At 56.9% G+C, this 22,963-nt stretch overlaps 2 protein-coding genes across 2 annotated transcripts in view; one reads left to right on the plus strand and one right to left on the minus strand.

The window, feature by feature from the left end:
• Positions 1–22,963, minus strand: part of RPAIN (RPA interacting protein) — a 261,437-nt gene that overhangs the window by 184,547 nt on the left and 53,927 nt on the right. The window lies entirely within an intron of this gene.
• Positions 16,388–19,048, plus strand: SMIM48 (small integral membrane protein 48). The gene is given in 2 exon segments (XM_086686529.1): positions 16,388–16,757; positions 16,760–19,048. Coding segments are annotated over 2 exon segments (657 nt in total). The 3' UTR covers positions 17,047–19,048.

The following is a 22,963-nucleotide window of genomic DNA, read 5'->3' on the forward strand; positions in this document are numbered from 1 at the left end:
GTCTAAGGCCAGGTCACAAAAGGATACGGATTCCACTTCTCTCCAGCTGAGATCCGAGCCCTTCCCGATTTTTAACGTCTGGAGCAAAATACAGTTTTGTCGCTGCTTAAGCCATAATCACGGGGCGGGGGTGGGCAGCGAGAATTAAGGGACAGCATGGTTACAGGAGGGGCTGGGGAGGGGGCTCCGGTGGGAAAGACAGAGCTGCCTGAGCCGGCGACCGTTCGGCGGTGAGATGGGGCCAAGCAGAGGACAAAGGCGTCCGGCACGGCGAGGGTCCTCTTCCGCTGCAGACCCGCGGGAGTTCTGTCTGTGGACGCCTGGTCTGACTGCTGAGCAAGCGTGCGCATCACCTGTCGGGTGCTTTGCTGGGCTGGGACTCAGGGATGGCCGTGCGCGTGGGTCAAAACCGTCACCCCCACAGAAGGACAGCGCTCGCCCACAACACGACGCTTAAGGTCAAGGCTGCCCACGGGCGGGACCAGCTGGCTCTCAGGTGGTGAACTCCTCCTCGCTTGAAATGTTCAGGGATGAGACGGCCACCTGTATGTGGTAGCACTTCCCGGCTTTGCTGAGGCACGCAGGACATCCAATAAATGGTAGGGACCTCAAGGGCCACACTAATGGTTCCCCGCGTGTGCAAACCCACAAACCCACAGCCGATACCTATCATCGTTCCGATTCGATTCGGAATCCCTCCTCCCACCCCACCCTCAGGCAACCACTAATTCGCCTTCTCTTACTACAGATCTGTTTGCATTTTATGTAAATGAAATCACACAGTTGTCCCCCTATTTCCTCTGGGTTTTTTCACAGCATCATCATTTAGAGACTCGTCTCGTTGTGGTTGTGTTAAGGTTCTTTTTTTTTTTTTAATTTTTTTTTTTTTTTGAGAGAGACAAAAAGAGCATGAGGTGGGGAGAGGACTGGAAAGAGAGAGAGAGAGAGAGAGAGAGAGAGAATCCCAAGCAGGTTCCATGCCTAGCAGGGAGCCCAACCTGGGGCTCAATCCCACAACCCTGGGATCATGACCTGAGCCTAAATCAAGATTTGGATGCTCAACCGACTGAGCCACCCGGGCGCCCCAGGGGGTTCTTCTTTTTCTTGGTGTGTAGGGTTTCATCATCCGATAGCAAACCTCTAGCTCCTGAGGCCAGAAAGAGTCGTCTTGTGAGCTCCCCCTGCAGGCGCGGTGGCACCTGCCCCCCTCCCGGCCCTGCTCAGCCCCGAGGGACACTCCCAAGGTGCTAAAACCCATGGCCACCTTCACACCACTGCTCTTTTCCTATTTCCCCCAAATCCTGGCTCAGGGGGAGGAGCCCCGCCTCGGGGACGCGCCCTCACAGCTGGTGCGCACGCATCCGGAACCAGACCCTCTCCCTCCATCGCCCCCATCCTGACCCCAACCCCTCAGCCCTCCAGCTCCAAGCCTGTCTTCTCAGTGGGTCCCCCAGACCCACACAGCCGGCTCCAAGCCCCACACCGCCTGCCCCTCCACCCACACGGCACTCAGGTCCTACAGGCCGCAGATTTAGGTGTCATCCTTAACCCCTTCCTCTCCCCACACAAGCCAAGTCCGTTGGCTCCACCTCCGGAGGGAACCCCGAATCCGTGGACTTCCCCCCCCCCACCCCCCGCCCCGGGAACCTCTGCCTTCTGGCCCGACCCGTCTTCCTCTGTGTCTGGCTACCCTCGCTGAGCTCGGCCACGCCCTCTGTGTGCCTGAACCCTTCTGTCACTCAGGCGTCAGCTCTGGTGTCACCTCCCCAGAGACGCACCCTGGACCCCCAGAATTGGGGGTCACCCTCTTACATGGCCTGCTTGGGTTTTCTTCACAGCCCATCCTGGTTCTCGGTCTCTGTTTCTTTCATGATTTATGCAGGTCTCGTCCTGTCTGGATGTCCTCGGGCCAAGGGCGGGGATTTGTCTGTCTTGTTACTGGACTGTCCCCACCCCTCGGTGCCCCCGTGTCAGACACCAGCGTCGCCCCATCCTGAGCGCGCCCCTCCCCCCAGCTAACCGCCTTCATGCTGGTCTTGAAGCACCATCACTGTCCCCCAGGCCCCCCTCCCGTCTGCCCAACGCCACCCCGAGGCGCGGCCGCAGGTGTTCCGGGCACGACCTCTGACCTGGCCTGCTCACCTCGGGGATAATTTCTAGCTCCTCGGAACTGGACACGGTGTAGCGGGAGCCCATGTAGAGCGAGGCTGGGGGGGGCGGGGGTGTGGCTTGTGTATCTGCACGAACTGAAACTTGTTCTCTTCGTTGTCTATGGCCTGCAGGGCACAGAGAGCGTGGTCAGGGGACAGGGTGTCTGGCGTGTGGCTGGGAGGCTCCGTCCCACGGAATGTGGTCAGAACCGAGTGAGGTGGACTTAAGCACCTCCCTGCCCCGTGGCCCGCTACACGGACAGTCCCTCACGGGGCCTCTGCTGTGTCAGGGTGGGAGCTGGGGCCTCCCTGGGGCAGACGTGAGAGGGGACAGGAGGCGGTTCCGGGCACGGAGCCCTGTCATCCGTGGACACCCAGCAAGAGGCCGCATAAGATGAGTCCCTGGGGGGGGGGGGGGGGGCAGCGCCCAGCCGGAGCCAGCCCAGGGCCGAGCACAGGGGCACAGGGTCACTCACCCGCCTCCAGGCTCTGCTCGTAGGAGGCCCGCCCTGACCCCGGCTGGCCCGTCGAGGGGGCTCTCTGGTTTGCCCACAGCCCACCCTGGCCCAGGCCCTCTGGCTCCGGGGCCACCTTGCGAACGGAGCAGTCACTGGGGATCAGGTACGGGTGGAAGACGACTTCCTCGGGGCAGGGGTTAGGGTAGAGCAGCACCGTGCAGGTGACGGGCACAAAGCGCAGGGCAGCGTGCAGGGTCCTGAGCAGGATTCCTATGGGGGAGAAGCTGGGGTTCTCCAGGACCACATGGGACGGCTCCACCCGGCCTGGCTTCTTCACGAGTATCCCCTCCTCCCTAAAGTGGGCCACTCGGAACAGGGAGCCATCCACACGGCCTCCTGTCGAAAGATGGATTCGGGAGACCGGGATTTGGTGCCTTCATGGCGTCGGGCTGGGTGGGGGCGGCGGGGGCCCGGGAGGGGGGCTCGTGGCCGGCCTGGGGAGGGGCCTTCGGAGGCCGTGGGCAGTGCTGTCTCCAGGGCGAGAGCAGAGACCCCCAGAGCCAGGCCCACAGAAGCCCCAGCCCCTGGCCCTAGAGCCGGGGAGACGTTGCCCCTTTGCGCCCGTGGTGGCGTGGATGCCGTGACGACGAGGGCTGGTGACAGAGGCCCGCAGGTGTGACTCCAGGCAGGGGAGAACGAGCCGGGGAAGGGCCAAGGTCCCGCTCTGTGAGAGCTGGTGTGCTGGCTCCATGCATCGCTCTGCAGATGGCCAGGTGGGAAGACACACTGGTCCCAGCTGCCTGAGCCAGCGCTGTGTTTTCCCCGACGTTGACCCGTGTGGACGTGTCTCTACGGCCCCAGAGCCATCTTGCACATCCCTGCCCATGCCTCACTCTGGAATCTTCCCCTAGTGACCCCGTCTGTCTGGCCAGGTGACCCCGGCCCCTTGGTCCCCGGCCCCCACGCTCTCCTCCTGCGGCTTCAATGGTTTACTGAACCTTTGCGGTGTCAGCAAATGAGGCTTCTGGTCCCGCGTACTGGGCAGTGTCTTGCCTTTCGTTCTTCCTTGCTACGAGTTTGTAAATTATTCCTCTTTATATATATGTTCTTCGACTGGTGACCGCCAGTATTTTTTTTTAAATACATTTTGATTTTTTTATGTTTATTTATTTTTGAGAGAGAGAGTGTGTGTGGATGGGAGAGGGGCAGAGAGAGAGGGAGACACAGAACCCGAAGCAGGCTCCAGGCTCCGAGCTGTCAGCCCAGGGCCCGACGCAGGGCTCGAGCCCACAAACTGGGAGATCACGACCTGAGCCGAAGTCGGACGCGTAAGCGACTGAGCCACCCAGGCGCCCCTGGTGACCGCAATATTTTAACGTGCATACTTAGAGTCTAAAGTCAATAGACACCTTTATGTAAACGTACTGGGACGGCACTGTAAATGAATACATTAGCCGATAGACAAACGGAACATGAAAACACGTCCCCTTCGTCATCTAACTAAGCCACACATGTTCCGAGAGTGCTCACCCCTGGCATAGGCTGTAACAAACCGTTCGTGAAGTCATCGATCATGATGAAATGAAGCCCCTGCCTGAGTCGCCATTTGACGTGGGGAATGGCACCGGATGCTTCTGACTTGCTCATTAAGCTGACAGACGCCAGGTCGGGCACCGGCTGGGGGTGCACCTGCTGTTAGCTTCGCCCTCGTGCCCTCGTGGCCACGCCTCGGCCCTGCTGCCGGCAGTCTCAGACGCGTCCGCCTCCCCTGGTCTGGTCGGGAGCCGTGCTGCCTCGTCACTTGACCCATGGCCGCACCACAGCCAGGCCCCACTCCTCTGAGGCCACCACTGCATGACGTTGGGTCACTGGTGGAGAAGTCCTCTTTCCCGACTGGTACATAGCGTTTCAGCGTCTTAACCTGGACCGCAATACTGGTGCGGACTTCCTGAGCTGCGCAAAGACCTCAGACTTTATTGTTGGCATTTTTGTTCTGTCTTCTTTTCTTTAAAAAATGTTTTTATTTATTATTTGTTTTTGAGAGACAGAGAGAGAGAGAGAGAGCACGAGCGGGGAAAGGTCAGAGAGAGGGGGGGGACAGAAGATCCAAAGCAGGCTCTGTGCTGAGAGCAGAGAGCGCCAAGCGGGGCTCGAACTCACGAACCATGAGATCGTGACCTGAGCCGAAGTCGGATGCTTAATGGACCGAGCCACCCAGGCGCCTCTGTTCTTTCTGTTTTAAATCCCCCCCTGTGCCAACATTGTTACTTCTGCTCTGTGCAGTCGGTGTTTTGGTAGATTTAGCCACGCACGTGCCAGCGTCTTTGCGAGACTCCACGTTGCGTCCCACCCCTTCTACGTGGGATTGGGATCATTCTCTTTGTGTCCACGGCGCGTCCTTTGGCGGTTTCTTCCGTGAGGATTTGTTCACGGAAAGCTGTCTTGGTTTGCGTGTGCTTTAAACTTTTCAATAGTTTTACTCTTTATTTATTTTAGGCTTAACGCTTAAACGATTTTTCTGTGCTTGCCAATTCTTGAGGGACAGTTGCTACATCAGTACCTTGGAGAGATCCTCCCACTGCCTCTGCCTCCCATCGCTGCCGTTCAGAAATCAGTCGTCAGCCCCACTGTGGCACCTTTTGAGGTCTTTGTCCTTCTGGCTGATTCCGTGACCCTCTCTGAGGCTTTGGTATTCTATAGTGTCACTATGATGGGTCCAGATTCCTCTCTCCTCTGCCTGGGGCTTTGGGCTTTCTCATTCTGAGAAAGAAGTTACGTCTTCCAGCGACTGCAGAAAATTTCTCGGCGATTCTCTCCTTGAACATTGTTTTTTTGTTTTTTGTTTTGTTTTGTTTTTTTTTAATTTTTTTTTTCAACGTTTTTTATTTATTTTTGGGACAGAGAGAGAGGCAGAGCATGAACGGGGGAGGGGCAGAGAGAGAGGGAGACACAGAATCGGAAACAGGCTCCAGGCTCCGAGCCATCAGCCCAGAGCCCGACGCGGGGCTCGAACTCACGGACCGCGAGATCGTGACCTGGCTGAAGTCGGACGCTCAACCGACTGCGCCACCCAGGCGCCCCTCTCTCCTTGAACATTGTATCATCTCCATCCCGTCTGCCGCATCCTTCCAGATTCTGATTACATATATGTTAGGCTTTCTCATGGTCTGTTTTATGTCACTGGATCTTTTTTTCCTCAGGTTTTAAAAAATATTTTCTGAAATTTAGTTTGTTTCCAAACTTGATTTACCCTTTTTAAAAAAATTTTTTTTTAACATTTATTCATTTCTGAGAGTGAGAGAGACAGAGCATGAGCAGGGGAGGGGAGGGGCGGAGAGAGAGGGAGACACAGAATCCGAAGCAGGCTCCAGGCTCCGAGTGTCAGCCCAGAGCCCGATGTGGGGCTCGAACTCACGGACTTCAAGATCGTGACCTGAGCCGAAGTCGGACACTCAACTGACTGAGCCACTCAGGCACCACAATTGATTTACCCTTTTTAATGGCTTCTTGCTTCTTGCTCGTATTTTTTTTTTTAATTTTTTTTTCAACGTTTATTTATTTTTGGGACAGAGAGAGACAGAGCATGAACAGGGGAGGGGCAGAGAGAGAGGGAGACACAGAATCGGAAACAGGCTCCAGGCTCTGAGCCATCAGCCCAGAGCCTGACGCGGGGCTCGAACTCCCGGACCGCGAGATCGTGACCTGGCTGAAGTCGGACGCTTAACCGACTGCGCCACCCAGGCGCCCCTCTTGCTCGTATTTTAAAGGCTCTTCCTTTTAAGCCCATGGAACATAGTTATTTGCTGTTCTGTTTCTGATCATTTCAATGTCTGAAGTCTTTACGGGACTGATTCTGGTACCTGCAGCGTCCACCGCTTCTCACTTACGGTGCCTTGTTTGCTATGTGTGAGATTTTTGATTGTGAGCTTATATTTCTTGGAAAGTTATCTGCGGGAAGTCTTTGGGAGTGAGAGAGGTCAGAAAAGATGCGTTGCCCCTTATAACTACCTATCCTCCTGACAAGCCCCTCATTCATGGCTCCGGCTTCCAGAAGGAATCTGGTGACACGGTGTCTTCTCCCTGCCTGTGGGAGTAGTAACGTTCCCCCTCCGGTGCTAGTCCCTGGGAACCCCACCATCCCCGACAGTTCATTTTACCTGACTTCGCAAACAGCCCTGCCTTTGAAAAGTCTCTTCAAAAACCTCAGCTGGGTATGCGGTCTGTCTCCTGCTGGGACCACGAGTGATACAATCTGGGTAAAACACACTTAGTAGACAGCGGTTAACAGTGTTATCAAGGAGACCACCTTCGGTTTAGGGAAACTTGCAAGTAATTCAGGCAAGAAGGATCACGAGGCTAAAAATGCTTCAAAAAAGATATGCCCAGAGGACCACACTCCGCTTCTGTAACACTCTCAGTCTTTCTGAGGATGCCACGCGCTCCTCCCCCAGGACCCCGCCACCCAAGCCCCTTCCAGGCCCACTCTCGCCACCATCTCCTCCCCTGCACGCCTCCCTCCCGCTTACCTCGGAGATCCCCAAAGCGCGGGAGGTACACAGCCGCCACGGCCCCTGGCTCGGCCTTGATGTGAAACAGAGGCCCTGCCACCATCCAGCTGTGCTGTGGGACCGTCCTGCGCACGTGCTGGTTCCAGGCGCAGAATTCGATGTCGATGGTCGCTGGCCCTCTCACCACAAAACGGAGACCCGTGTTGGGCCAGTGGTAGGAGCCAGCCACGGGCAAGCAAACCCTGGATGGAGCAGGGAAAGGCAGACACAGAATTAGTCCATGCAAATTCACAGAGCAGACGCCAGACCCTGTACAGGGCAACGTGGCTCTAATAGAACGGTCACAAATCCGGACGCCATAGTCAGAAGGACTTGGGTTTGAGCCCTGGCGCCTCTGCTCTCCGACCGTGGATCCCTGAGCATGTCGTAGAGCCTCCCAATCCCAGCTTTCCCATCTGGAAATGGGGATGATACTAGCACCCATCTCAGAGTTTTGAGTCCTAGCTGACCTGGTGCACACGGACAGCTTAACACATGGCCGGTGGGGTGGTTAGCTGTTTCCATGACGATGATGGTGGTGAGGAACCAGTAAAGTGTCCTGGTTTTTAAAAGGCTTATCTGCTGGGGTGCCTGCGTGGTTCGGTTGGGTAGGCATCCGACTCTTGGTTTCTGCTCAGGTCATGATCTCATAACTCATGAGTTTGAACCCCACGTCCAGCTCTGTGCTGAATGTGGAGCCTGCTTGGGATTCTCTCTCTCTCTCTGCCCCTCCCCCGCTCACTCTCTCTCAACATAAATAAATACACAAAATAAAGACAAACAAACAAACAAAAAGCCACAGGAGTACATGCCGGAAAGAGATTTAAAGGAGCTCTAAGAGGGGCTCCTGGGTGGCTCAGCCGGTTAGACGTCCGACTTCGGCTCAGGTCACGATCTCACGGTCCGTGAGTTCGAGCCCCGAGTCGGGCTCTGGGCTGATGGCTTGGAGCCTGGAGCCTGCTTCCGATTCTGTGTCTCCCTCTCTCTCTGCCCTTCCCCCGTTCATGCTCTGTCTCTCTCTGTCTCAAAAATAAATAAACATTAAAAAAAATTTTTTAAATAAATAAAAATTAAAAAAATAAAGGAGCTCTAAGAGACACAACATTTGATCAGAACTGACCACCCGCAGGGATGCATTTTAGACAAGCGAGCACATTTGAAAACTGACTGGGTATCAGTTGACTGGAAGGACTTGTTGTAAATATTAGATGTGCGAAAGGTTATCGTGGTCACAGAAGAGAAGGTCTTTCTTTGCATTTTTTTTTGCAATGCATCATTCGGGGCGCCCTGGGGGGCTCAGTCAGTTGAGCGTCCGACTCTTGATCTCGGCTCAGGTCATGATCTCATGGCTCGTGGGTTCAAGCCCCAAGCCAGGCTCTGTGCTGACAGTATGGAGCCTGCTTGGGACTCTCTCTTCCTCTCTCCACCCCTACCCCACTTGTGCGCTTTCTCTCTCTCTCTCTCTCTCTCTCAAGATAAATAAACTTAAAAATTAAAAAAATAAAGAAATGCATCACAAAATATTTAAGGGTGAAATCACTCGGCATCTTGGATTTAAAATGCTGTAACAACAGAAGACGGGAAACTGAATAAATTTGGCATAACGGCTGTTGAAGGTGGAAAATGGACACATGGAAATTCCTTGGACTCTGTTTTCGTGTATGGTGGAAAATGTTTACAATAAAACCCCCTTTTCCACAACAAAAGCACTGGCTCCGTCTCTGGGCCGTGTCCTTCCCCGCTGGCTTGGAGGGGAGGGGACCCCCTGATCAGGGGTATGCTGCTGACTGGCCGTGGGGAGGGTGACGTGAGAAGCCAGCCCGGGACAGCAGAGTCCCCCCTCCCCACTCACCGGTGCGAGCTTTTCTCTTCTGCAACCCCTTTGGTAGCCACAGGCCCCGTGGGGCCCCAGAAGCCGTCCTCGGTCCCCAGAGGCTCCGTGTGCAGGTCCTCCAGACGGGCAGGAGAAGGCCGACACAAGGGTCCCACCTGGCGACTTGAGGGGAGCTTCTCTCTGGAACAGGCAGGACAGTGGTCAGCTCTAGGATCTCCTGTCTGGCCTCCCCCAGCCCCCGCGGATGGAACAGCCCGGGCCCTCTCCCAAGGTAGGGCTGCCATGACGGAAAGGGGTGGCAGGGGGTCTGAGACTCATCTCTGACCTGGATGCTGCCTGAGGAGACCCAGCCCTGCCCTCCCAGCCCTGCCCCTGCCCCAGCCCTGACTCCCAGCCCTGCCCACCCAGCCTGCTCACCCAGCCCTGCGCCTTTACCAGCCCTGCCCACCCAGCCCTGCTCACCTCAGCCCTGCTCCTGCCCCAGCCCTGACTCCCAGCCCTGCTCACCCAGCCCTGCGCCTTTACCAGCCCTGCCCACCCAGCCCTGCTCACCCAGCCATGCCCCTGACCCAGCCCAGCCCTGCCCACTCAGCCCTGCCCTCCCAGCCCTGCCCCTGCCCCAGCCCTGACTCCCAGCCCTGCTCACCCAGCCCTGCGCCTTTACCAGCCCTGCCCACCCAGCCCTGCTCACCCAGCCATGCCCCTGACCCAGCCCAGCCCTGCCCACTCAGCCCTGCCCTCCCAGCCCTGCCCCTGCCCCAGCCCTGACTCCCAGCCCTGCTCACCCAGCCCTGCGCCTTTACCAGCCCTGCCCACCCAGCCCTGCTCACCCAGCCATGCCCCTGACCCAGCCCAGCCCTGCCCACTCAGCCCTGCCCTCCCAGCCCTGCCCCTGCCCCAGCCCTGACTCCCAGCCCTGCTCACCCAGCCCTGCGCCTTTACCAGCCCTACCCACCCAGCCCTGATCACCTCAGCCCTGCTCCTGCCCCAGCCCTGCCCCCCCAGCCCTGCCCCCCCAGCTCTGCCCCCCCAGCCCTGCCCCTGCCCCAGCCCTGCCCACCCAGCCCTGCCCCTGCCCCAGCCCTGCCCACCCAGCCCTGCCCACCCAGCCCTGTTCACCCAGCCATGCCCCTGACCCAGCCCAGCCCTGCCCACTCAGCCCTGCCCTCCCAGCCCTGCCCCTGCCCCAGCACTGCTCACCCAGCCCTGCCCCTGCCCCAGCCCTGCCCCTGCCCCAGCCCAGCCCACCCAGCCCTGCTCACCCAGCCCTGCTCACCCAGCCCTGCCCCTGCCCCAGCCCTGCCAACCCAGCCCTGCCCACCCAGCCCTGCTCACCCAGCCCTGCCCTCCTGCCCTGCCCCTGCCCCAGCCCTGCCCACCCAGCCCTATTCACCCAGCCATGCCCCTGTCCCAGCCCAGCCCTGGCCACACAGCCCTGCCCTCCCAGCCCTGCCCCTGCCCCAGCACTGCTCACCCAGCCCTGCCCACACAGCCCTGCCCCCCCAGCCCTGCCCCTGCCCCAGCCCTGCCCACCCAGCCCTGCTCACCCAGCCCTGCCCCTGCCCCAGCCCACCTGGCCCTGCCCACCCAGCCCTGCCCTCCCAGCCCTGCGCCTGCCCTGACACCCAGCCCTGCCCTCCCAGCCCTGCTCACCCAGCCCTGCCCTCCCAGCCCTGCCCCAGCCCCAGCCCTGCTGACCCCGCCCTGTTCACCAGCCCTGCCTCTGCACCAGCCGTGCTCACCCAGCCCTGCCCCTGAACCAGCTCTGCCCACCCAGCCCAGCCCTCCTAGCCCTGCCTCTGCCCCAGCCCTGCCCTGCTAGCCCTGTCCACCCAGCCCTGCTCACCCAGCCCTGACCCTGACCCAGCCCAGCCCTGCCATCCCAGCTCTGCCCATCCAGCCTTGCCCACCCAGCCCTGCTCACCCAGCCCTGACCCTGACCCTGACCCAGCCCTGCCCATGCAGCCCTGCTCACCCAGCCCTGCCCCTGCCCCAGCCCTGGTCACCCAGTCCTGCCCCTGCCCAGCCCTGCCCATGCAGCCCTGCTCACCCAGCCCTGCCCCTGCCCCAGCCCTGGTCACCCAGTCCTGCCCCTGCCCAGCCCTGCCCACACAGCCCTGCCCCTGCCCCAGGCCTGCTCACCTAGCCCAGCCCCAGCCCCTGCCCACCCGTCCGCAAGTGTTGTTCTCCCAGCATGGGCTGCAGGTGGGCAGCTTGTGAGACGCACAGGGCTCCACAGATGGATGGCAGGGATGGAGAGGTGACTCTCAGGGCCCCGAAGCCCAGAGTGGCCCTGGAAGGCCGGGCCCGGCTTCAGAGTCTGAGCCTCGCCGCGGATGCTCTGGGAGGAGCGGCCCCAGTCCCTGAGGCTGGGACAGAGGGGGGCAGAAATCCTGCAAGTTTCTAGGAGCGGAAGACTTTGCATGTGGTGGGCTCTACTCGGTGGGGAACCCACCCCAGAGGCAGGGGGATGGAACTGCCCCGGGAGCAACCCCGTCATGACGCCCCCAGCCCGGACCCTTCAGACCACCTGATTCTTGTCTCTGCTGCTTGAGTGAGGACCCGTCACTCGTCTGTCCTTCACCCGGTCCCTCCCTAGGGATCGTCACACTTGGCTTCCTAGACACAGAGGCGTCCACTGTCCCTGAGACCTCAGAGGAAGCTGGGGCCCTGTCCGTGACACCCCCCCTTAGACTCAGGCCGTCCCAGTTTGCGCTTGTGGCCCAAGTCCAGGCTGTAAATGGCCTCATCTGCCCAGCCCCTCGTAACAGAGCCGGGGGTCCTCCAGACTGCCCTCCACATCCCCTGTGAGAGCTGACTGATTGACGGTGGAGACTAAGGCAAGCTGAGGGCCAAGTACAAGCTACCCACCCCTCCCTCTGCTCCGTCCCCCATTTGCGGATCACTTAGTAACCGCAAGAAAGAGGCAGTCATCCATTGCCCAATCCCCAGAAACCTATAGACTCCGTTTCCTAATATCACCTCATCAAGACGGAAAGGGGTTTAAGCGCCACCATGGGGATGCGGGAAACTAAGGCAGATGAGAAACTAAACTGCCTTACTGCCTACAGCCACTGACAAGTCCTTGTAACCCGCAGAGTGACCTCCCTTCAGGAGCTCAGCTGCCTGGATGATGACACTTTGCTGGGGGCAAAAGGGAATCTTGGCTCAACATTGTCCTGACCCCCCAGGATCCTGTGAGTCTACTTAACATGAAAATTCCTTTGCAAACCTCCTTTATCTTTAACCCCCAAGTATATGCTGGCCATCCTCCTCCAGGCTTATGGCCCCCGATATACATCTGAGGGGTCTCGTGACTGGGGTCTTACTAGACGGTAAAAAATGACGTTTTGCTAACAGCAGCCCCTCAAGGGCCTGGAAACCTTGCTTCCAAAATTCCTTAGAGACTTACACCGTCCCTGACCCCCTCCCAACCTGAGGATATATAACCAGTTACCCGTCACGACCCAGTGTAGCTCTTCCTGCCCATGGGTCCTGTCCCCGTGCTTTAATAAAATCACCTTTTGTTGCACCAAAGACCAGCCCCAAGGCTCCCTCCAGCTCCCGAGCGCCCCACCCCCTGTTCCACCGTGCTTTCTCAGTTCTCAGCCTTACCCATACTCTTCAGTGCCCTCAGATTGTTCTTCTGGTGTGCAACTCGAAAAATTCCCTGACCCCTGGTGAAGGGGTCACTTCAATGGTGAGGAGGCCTCAAAGCGATAGATCCAGTTGGAAGGAGGTGGGGGGGGGACTTGAGGCCGTTTGCATCACGGTAACACTTTTAAGTAAAGCTGAGAAAACACCCATTGCCCGTATCGGGCAGAATATGGGAAGAATGGGGTGGAGTTTATGGGATAGAGTTCCATTTCCCCTGGAACTCACCACGGTCTCTGGAAGAGAGGTGTTGTTCGTAACATTGACGCATGCTTGCAAAGAGCTGCTCAGTTAAGAGCATTTTCACATACGTCGTCCTGGCATTTCCCAAATTTGGGCATTCCTCACCTGGCCTGATTGTCGCCATGTCTGTGAGCCATCTGTACAGTTTCATGACTTAAGTTTTTTTCTTTTGTTTGTTTTCTTTTTAAGACTTTATTTTTAAGTAATCTCTACACCCAACAGGGGGCTCGAACTCACGACCCCGAGATCAAGAGTCGCACGCTTCACCGACTGAGCCAGCCAGGTGGCCCCACACAACTTCTCTCTTTAACTTTAACTCACTTAAAAATTGTTACACTTGTCCTAAACGGTAGTATCTGTGAAATCTGTGAAAAGTTCAGCGCACTGGTTATATTTTTTTCTAAAACGCAACAATCAAAGGTCACTCATCCTTCGGCCTCATCTCTTCCCTCTCTCCTGGGCGATCTCGTCTACACCTGCGGCCTCACCCGTCCCCTCCACACCAGTAATTCCTGAATCTGGACTGCCGGCTTAGACCTTGCACCTGAGGATGCTTTTGGCAAAGGGACCTTTCCCCCCACATCTCCCAGAAGGACCTCAGAGCCAGCTCATCACCTTCTTCTAGATCTACTGGGGAAACTTCAGGTACCCACACCTGTTCCCCACCCCCCATCAGTTATTGGCAAAGTCCCACCGTAGCTCTCAAACGTCCTCTGCGTTCTCCTCTCTTCGTCCCCACGGCCACTTGGGCCCCCTTTTGGCTCGAGCCTGGTCTAACGAAGTCTTCAGGGATCGCTCTGCCACAGACCGCTGCCCAGCCTCCATACCATGGCCAGAGTGAGCTTTCCAAAGTGCCAGTCGGCTTAAACCTTCCAGCGGATTTCTAGTGCCTCCAGATAAAGTCTAAACCCCTCTCTGCCTCTCGCACCACGTTCAAACAGCACTCCGTGCTGCTTGGTAAATGGCATAGTGGGTGAAAGCGGGAACACCAGAATCCGTACTAGCCATGGAACCCTAAGGAAGCGGCTTGACTCTCTTCTTCTCTATAGCAACTCACAGAAGGTGCAACTCACAGAAGGTGGCCACCAGTTCTGCCCATCACTCTGCGATGGGACTTTGCACGGACTTTCAATCTGGATTTGGCCGTGCGACCTGCTTTGGCCAGTGGGACAGCGAGTATAGTGCAAGCGGAGGCCGGAACAGTCCGTGTGCCTTATAGCATCCCCTCTGGCTGTGCCTGGAACCCCGAGACCAGCATATGTGTAAGTTCAAGGTAATGCTGGAGGAGAACCAAGTCGCCTGGTGGACGGCTTACCCCCAGAATCATGAATAAAATCACACGGTCTTTGTTTCAGTTTGGTTAGCCCACCCAGTATCTAGGAAATGATAACTGGGTATATTTTTTTTTGTTGTTTACATTTTTGTTTATTTATTTATTTAAGAAGATAGAGGAAACTCTATTTAAAAAATATTTTTAATTAATTTAAAAAAAAATTTTTTTTACATTTATTTATTTTTGAGAGACAAAGAGACAGAGCACAAGTGGGGAAGGGGCAGAGAGAGAAGGAGACACAGAATCCGAAGCAGCCTCCAGGCTCCGAGCTGTCAGCACAGAGCCCGACGCGGGGCTCGATCCGACGGACCACGAGATCATGACCTGAGCCGAAGTCAGACGCCCAACCAACTGAGCCACCCAGGCACCCCATTAACTTATTTATTTTGAGACAGACAGAGAGAGTGAGCGGGGGAGGGACAGAGAGAGAGGGAGAAAGAGAGAATCCCACGCAGGCTCTGCACAGTCAGCCCAGAGCCTCATGTGGGGCTCCAACTTACATTCTGTGAGATCATGACCTGAGCCGAAACCAAGAGTTGGACACTTAACCGACTGAGCCACCCAGGCGCCCCAGTGTAGTTTTTTTTTTTTTTTTTTAAATAATGGCCTTATTGAAGTATAATTCACACACCACAGAAGGCACATGCGTTAGGCGTGCACATCAATGAATTTTAGAAATAGAGAGAGCCATGGAACCATCACCACCATCGGGGTTCAGAACATAACATCCCCGTCACTCTAAAAAATCGCCCTGAGCCTGTCTGCAGTTCCTTTCCTCTCCACTCACCCCCCAGCCCCAGGCAACCAGCCACATGCTTTCTGTCTCTGTAAATAAATGCGTCTCTTCTAGACGTTTCCTGTAAGTGGGATCATACAATCTGCGCTCTCGTGCATCTGGCTTTTTTCCACTTCGTGTAACGTTTTTGAGGTTTGTGCGCGTTGTAACATTGATCGGTAGCTACCTTGTTTTTATTGCCAAATATTATTCGATTGCGCGAACCAACCAGCCACATTTCGTTCATCCATTTACCATTCGATGAACGTTTGCCTTGTTTCCAATTTGGAGCTATTACCGATAAGGCTGTTGTGGACACTAGCTTACGAGTCTCTGTTTTGGTAGGAGAGCACGTCTTCGGTTTCTCGTGGGCAGAACCCTGGGAGCGCAACTCCCGATGTCCCGATGCGGCAGGTGCACGTTTAACTTCTTATGAAACTGCCAAACCGTTTTCCAAAGCCACCGTGCCTTTTTACGTCCCCAGCGGCGATGTTGGAGGGTTCCACGTTCTCCGTGTCCTAGCGGGCTAGAAGCTCTGCGAGTTGGGCTTGCTAAGCTGCAAGATGGGCTCAGCCATCCATTCCTTGTATCAGAATATCAGCAGTATTCTGAGTACCTCCTGCTGTGTAGGAGCCTCTGGCCCTGCAAGATATCGCTGGCAACACCCTGAGACGGAGAGAGAGAGAGAGCACCCTGGTGACACCGTTTCTGCACCCCGGGCCCGGTTCCCAGGGGGCCTCTCCCTTACAGGAGGCCATGAGTTCCCTAATGACCGTCTGAGTCTGCTGCACCTGCAGGGTGGCCCAGCGCGCCCCTCCAGTTCCCTGGGACCCAACCCAGGCCCAGTGGCCGTGCTGTCCACATTCCACAAGGCAACCGCAGCCAGCCTTGGAACCTCGGGGGGCCCAGCAGCGTGTGACACACGAGTGGGAGCCAGAGGAGGGCCTGGGGGTGCCCGGAGGGGCCTGACTGAGGTGGGGGGCGGGGCGTGGAGGAAGCGCTAGCTCCTAATGCTCCGAATCCTCCGAGAGCCCAGGACAGGCAGATACAGATGGCGCTGTAGGGAGAGGGCAAGAAAGAAGGAAGGAGAAACACCATCCATCTCTGGGCCTCGGGAAGACGCGAGGCTTTGTTTTGTGGCTGCACTTGCTCAAGGCGCTTCCCAACTTCCACGTTTTCTGCAAAGATGATGAATTCGTTTCCTCATGTACGGAAATTTAAGTTAAGAAAAACAAAAAACAGAAAGACTCTGAATAAATCATTTCTTTTAAGACAACGCCCCTCCCCCCGGGAAGCTCGGCGCGCGCAGCTGGGATCCAGGCGCCCCCTGCTCACATCCCTGGGGGGGTAGTCCCCGCTCGCAGCTCTCCCCTCGCCACCGCCCCCGGTTGCCATGGGAACGCGCGGCGGACGCGGGGGGCGGGTCTCGGGCGCGGGGAGGAGCCGGGGAGGCGCGCAGCCCAGCGGCCCCGCCCCCTCCGCGGGCGGACACAGCGCGCGGCCGAGTCCGCAGCGACCCCCGCGCCCCGCGCCCACGGCGGCCGCGCTCCTCCGGCGCGAGCCCCGGGACCCCGCGCAGACCCCCCCGGACCCCGACGCCGACTCCGGGGGCCTGTTCGACGAGCCGCCCCCGGAAGAGCCCCCCGCGGCCCGCGCGCCCCGGTCGGCGTCGGCCGCGGGCAGGAGGTCGGGGCGGCGCGCCGGCGGGAGGGCGCGGGGGGCCCGTGCGGGGCAGCCCCCCAGGGCCGAGACGCGCGCCACCCCCCCCCCCCCCCGGACGAGGGCTGCTGCCTGGACCATTGCCCGCACCTGTCGGTCTTCGTCTACGCGGCCATCGCCTTCTCCATCACCTCCTGCTTCTTCAGCTAGGTGCACCTGCCGCCGTCCCGAGGGCCCGCGCGCGGGCGGGGAGACCACGGGCGCGGCCTTTCGTGTCCGGGACGCGCGCCGCACCCCCTCCTCTGGCTTCTCACGCTTGTTACTTTGTCCCCTGCTCGCCGCCGCCTCTGTGTGACCGCGCGTCCGCGGGCGCGTCCAGAGCCGCTGCCCTGATGAAAGAAGGGTGTTTGCAGCTGAGATGGGGGGGGGGGAGGGGACAGTCACACACCCACCCACCCCCCCGGCGTTTAGAGTGTCGGGGTGCGGCCCGGGACCCTACCCTTCAGCGGGTGGGAGCGCGCGCGGGGAGCCCGGCCCAACCTTCGGTTCCTTAAAGGACCAGCCGGGCCCCGCGGGGAGGGAGGGTGGGCGCCCTGACCCGGCCGGGCCGAGCCCTGTGGTGCTGCATCGCCCGCCCCCCAGGAGCGCCAGCCGGGCCCCGGAGCTGGGGCTGGACCGGAGCGCAGGACACGGTGAGTGTGGCGGCTGTCGGGTGGCCCGCCGCGTGCTGACCCGGACTGTGCGTCTCTCCTGCCTGAGGCTTTGCTGCGGCCGCCGGCCGGGGCCGAGACCGCCAGCAGGAGAGGCTGTCCTGGCAGGAGGCCACGCTGTCGCCCTGTCGTGGACGGCGTGGGCCCCGGGGCCTGCGCGGGATGAGCCTCCGGGACCCTGGCCAGGGTGCGCGGGAGGGCTCTGTGGGGTTGGGGAGTGCGCGGCCGCTTCATCCCGACCCCGAGCTCCTCTGGGTCCCAAAGCGAAGGGCGTGGGGTGTCTATCATTGGCAAGAATTCGTGCGCGAAAACGACCGGACTCCTAGCTGGTTTCCATCCCAGACCCAAAAGGCCTAACCCACCTGGGCGGGTTATTCACGCATCTGCCCTGTCCTTTTATTCATGGACGTTCAATGGCATCACCCCTGCGCGGCCTCATCACGTGGATGTGTCTGAGGCTCCTCTCACCTCCCGTGAAATAAATTCCTGTTTCAGCCTCCTGTGTATTCAGTTGTCCATTCATCTGCCACCGTGCCAGGCTGCCCCGGTTTCACCCAACACCCCTCCCAGCGCCCCTCCCAGACACCTGTCATCCCGAGACCAGCCCGCCAAGACGGGGCGTCTCCCTGCACTAACTAGCCACACAGGCCTCTCTCTCTCTCCCTAGCAGCTTCCCACGACATGTCCAGTTCTGTCCCCTAACAGGCCTGTGACAGTCCCCTTGTGGCTTTACTCCCTGCTTGCCTCCGTTACCAGATACTTCTGCCCCAGTCCCGTCCCCTCCCCGGCACTGAGCTCTAGACTTTGCCCCCCTCCGATTCACCCAGGTTATGTCTCCACGAGCCCTGTGCACTCTGACATCAGCACCTTGTCACTTCCCATTTCCGTGTGCCCATGACCCCAGATCGCCGCGGGCCTGCTGAAGTCGGACGCTCAACCGACTGAGCCCCCCAGGCGCCCCTCGGCCCGTATTTTCTAACCGATATTAAAATTCCAGTACTCTCACACGGTCACGTGAACTGTCGGCGATCGCTTTGTGTTTGGCCCGGACACGTTGCCTCTTACACGGTTTAAATGCCCCACGATATTTGAATTACCACTCCCCTGTTTTGAGCTCCCAATTGTCCCTCAGTTTCTGGGCTTCCAATATGAGGTTTCCTTGCCCAAAATATCCAGCCTCTCCCCTCAAGTACTAATGGACAGCCTTTAGGGTTCAACTGTAAAAACAAATGGAATCATTTTGGGGGGTCCTTTTAACGTGTTGCTCAAGAATCAAATCCTAGAGAGAGTCTCAGTGACCGGCTAGGGTCGCGTGCCCACCTTTGTCTGGAAGGCGGAAGAGATGACTTAGTACGCAGTCCCAGGAAATAGCACGCTATAGGAAAGAAATCATCTCCCGAAGGAAAATCCAAGTCGCCACAACCATGGCGGCTGGGCAGGCAAAACTAACAAGACGTCCAGTAAACGGACTCTCAGCAGATCACACACGATGGCGGGAGAGACGACTATTTAGGGCAGCTTGGTCCTGTTCTGTGTTGGGCTGTCAGGGGTGGGGAGATACACGGAGACAGCGGACAGTGGCTTCTGAATGTCGTGGGACACGAGGACGTTCGCGTTGGGGGAGACAATCGGAACTTAGCCACATGGGATAGCGGCAGCTTAAATTGGGAGAATACACGGATTAAGTTTTTTTTTTTTTTAATCTTTTTTTTTTCAACGTTTATTTATTTTTGGGACAGAGAGAGACAGAGCATGAACGGGGGAGGGGCAGAGAGAGAGGGAGACACAGAATCGGAAACAGGCTCCAGGCTCTGAGCCATCAGCCCAGAGCCTGACGCGGGGCTCGAACTCACGGACCACGAGATCGTGACCTGGCTGAAGTCGGACGCTTAACCGACTGCGCCACCCAGGCGCCCCATGTTTTTACGCATCTCATTGTTTCCTGGGAGTCTAGCACGGGAGGCAGTGATTAGCAAAACAGGGACAACTCTCACTGTCTGGAGTTCGCCAAATTCGTTAATAACCGAACTTAACGTGTGACAGGTTTCACGTCTGCTGTAGCTGGAATTCTCGCAGCCCCGTGAGGCGTTTCTTTTCATTTCTCCATTTTGCAAAATGAGGAAAGAGACATAGGTGAAGGGATTTGCCCCAGGTCACAAGACCGGTGACGGAACTAGATGAACCCAGGCGTTGTTTCTGGAGTGTCATTTTTACCAGCATAATTGAGATGTAATTCACCTGCCACAGAACCCATTCATTTAAAGTGCACAACTGGGGGTGCCTGGGTGACTCAGTTGGTTAAGCGTCCGACTCTTGATCTCCGCAGCTCAGGTCTTGATCTCAGGGTCCTGAGTTGAAGCCCCACGTTGGGTTCCACACTGGGCATGAAGACTACTTAAAAAAAAAGAAAAGTTATACAATGTACAGTTCAATGGCTTTTAGTATATTCGCGTATTTGTGCAGCCATCATCCTAATCAATAGTAGGATATTTCATGACCCCTGCACCCCTCACCCATCTCCCTCCAGCCCCCCCTCCAGCCAGGTGGTTTTCCACTTTTTGGCTACTATGAATAAAGCTGCTGTGAGCATTCAGGCACAACTTTCTGTGTATGTGTGGACACGTGTTTTCATCTTGCTCAGGTTGGGATTGCTGAGTCGTAGGGTAACTTCCTGTTTAACTGTGGGAGAAACTTCTAGACTGTTTCCCAAAGTGGCTGTACCATTTTACATTCTCGCCAGAACTGTAGGAGGGTTCCAATCTCTCCACTTCCTTGCCAAACTAAAGCTTTTTTTTTTTTAAGGTTTTATTTATTTTTGAGAGAGAGAGATGGCACAAATAGGGGAGGGGCAGAGAGAGAGAGGAAGAATCCCAAGCAGGCTCCGCACTGCTGTGCAGAGCCCAACGTGGGGCTCGAACTCATGAACCGTGAGATCATGACATGAGCCGAAATCAAGAGTCAGACACTTAAGCGACCGAGCCCCCCAAGCATCTGATAACCTTTTCCTTTTTTAAGACATAACCTTAGTGTGTATGAAGTGGAATCTCATCATAGTTTTGGTTTGCATTTCCCTGATGGCAATGATGTCGATGATCTTTTCCTGGGTTTACCAGTCTACCTTCTTTGAAGAAGTATCTTTTCAGATCCTCTGCGCCTTTATAAAATTGGGCCTGTTGGGGCACCTGGGTGGCTCAGTCGGTTAAGCGTTTGACTTCAGCTCAGGTCACAATCTCACGGCCCGTGAGTTCGAGCCCCGCGTCGGGCTCTGGGCTGATGGCTCAGAGCCTGGAGCCTGCTTCCGATTCTTTGTCTCCCTCTCTCTCTGCCCCTCCCCCGTTCGTGCTCTGTCTCTCTCTGTCTCAAAAATAAAATAAAACGTTAAAAAAAATAAATAAATAAAATAAAATTGGGCCTGTTGAAAAAATGCAAAAAAAAAAAAAAAAAAAGGCTGGGGCCCTGGCTGGCTCAGCAGGTGAACCCTACAAGACCTTGATCTTGGGGTCATGTATTTGCAAAATGTTTCTCCCGTGCTGTGGACTGCCTTTTAACTTTCGTGACAATGGCTTTGAAGTACAAAGGTTTTTTTAATCTTTTTAATCTTTTATTTTTAAGTAATCTCTACACCCAACACGGAGCTCGAACTCACGACCCCGAGATCGAGTCGCTCACTCCCCCCACTGAGCCAGCCAGGTGCCCCATCAAAGGGTTTTTTTTTTTTTATCTTTAATCTTGACGATGTCATTGATCTTTTTCCCTTTGCTCCTTGTGTTTTGGTGTCCTAAGAAACGACTGCCTAATTCAAGCTCAGGAAGAGTTAAGCCTGTGTTTTCTTCCAAGCATTTTTACAGTTCTGGCATTTATGTTTAGATCTTTGATCCATTTTGGGTTCTCTTTTGTACATGGTGTGAGGTAGGGGTCCAACCTCAAACACCAATGGCCATTGATGTATGTGACGCAGCCTGAATACAAACCCCAAAGGAGGGGGTTTGGAAAGCTCCCACATGCCACCACACTGGCCCCAAACCCCAGGGGGACAAAAACTCCTTCGTTTGGGACCTCGTCCTATGTATCTCTCCATCTGGCTGTTGATTCATACGTCCTTTGTAATAAACTGTTAGTCTAACGGTAAAAAGGTCTCCCAGATGGGGCGCCTGGGTGGCGCAGTCGGTTAAGCGTCCGGCTTCAGCCAGGTCACGATCTCGCGGTCCGTGAGTTCGAGCCCCGCGTCGGGCTCTGGGCTGATGGCTCAGAGCCTGGAGCCTGTTTCCGATTCTGTGTCTCCCTCTCTCTCAGCCCCTCCCCCGTTCATGCTCTGTCTCTCTCTGTCCCAAAAATAAATAAAAACGTTGAAAAAAAATTTAAAAAAAAAAAAAAAAGGTCTCCCAGGTTCCGAGAGCCACTGGAGCAAATTGAGCCCGAGGAGGGGGTCGTGGGAACCTGTGACTGACAGGCAGTTGGTCAGAAGCAGAGGCTAACCACCTGGGCTTGTGGCTGGCATCTGACGAGGGGGCAGCCTCGTTGGACTGGTGAATGTGATGTTACCACGGCGTATATACGGTCAGAATTGAGTTGAGTTGTAGGAGACCCAGGTGGTGTCCAAAAGTTACTTGATGGTATGGGGACCCCGCCATCCCGTGCCGGCATACACGCACCGGAACCGAGTGCGGAACGTCTTACCTGGCCGCCCCTCATGTGGGGTCGGTAGTCGGAGGCAGGCTGACAACATCCCTCCGTCTTGCTAGTGTTCGCCCCACGACCCTTCTTGCGGCCACGTGTTCCGGGCCCCGTGGAGGTTAATACACATACCTTAGAAACGCCCACCCAGGTCAGGATCGGGGGAGGTCTGTTTCGGCCTCCCATGAATGGTAGGGATTAACGTCTTTCCCCTTCCTGATGTACAGGTGGTGGCGCCACGTGATCTGATCAAAGGTTGGCGGTACATCAGGTGCACGTGAACCCTGTGACCTCACCACGAGGCCCTACCGCTCGTCCCTTGCTCTGTAAAAGTCTGCGGACTGAGGGCCAGACGTGGCCGAGAAGAGCCGGGCAGCTGGACGGTTGGCCGCCCGATCCCGCGTCAGTAAGTTACCCCGAAGGAAACTGTTACCTGTGTGGGGTCGCCTGCTGCTCTCTGGTCTCAGAGCCTTCTCGATCCGGGGACCCTCTACCGCCCTTTCCCCACCTTGCAACGGTACCCATGTCTGCTCTTTACTTTCCATTAACACGGCGCCCAACTGTCTACCTGCCGCCTGGTGCCCCGGCAGCAGGACGGGGGTACCCAGCGGGCACGGGCCTGACGCCGAGGGGGAACACGTACTAGGAAAGCAGGGGAGAAGGCGTCCGAGGAAACCGAAGGTTGGGATTCGCGTAGAGGGGAGCAGGGAACGGGGGGAGACGGAGGCTGGATGGGAGGGGCCGGGAAGCAGAGTGGGTAAGCGTGGGTTATTATCCTGATTTACTTCTGACTCTTTGGGGGAGGAATTGAATTCTTAGAGGATGACGGGGCCAGGTGGGTGACTGCACCTGCTGAGACGCTACCGTGGCAAACGGTATGAGTAGCGGCCAATTGCAAAGCACTCACTCAACGTAACACGACTCCT

The sequence above is a fragment of the Puma concolor genome, chromosome E1 (assembly GCF_028749965.1).
Source record: "Puma concolor isolate L17-30 chromosome E1, mPumCon1.1.hap2, whole genome shotgun sequence".
Taxonomy (NCBI): domain Eukaryota; kingdom Metazoa; phylum Chordata; class Mammalia; order Carnivora; family Felidae; genus Puma; species Puma concolor.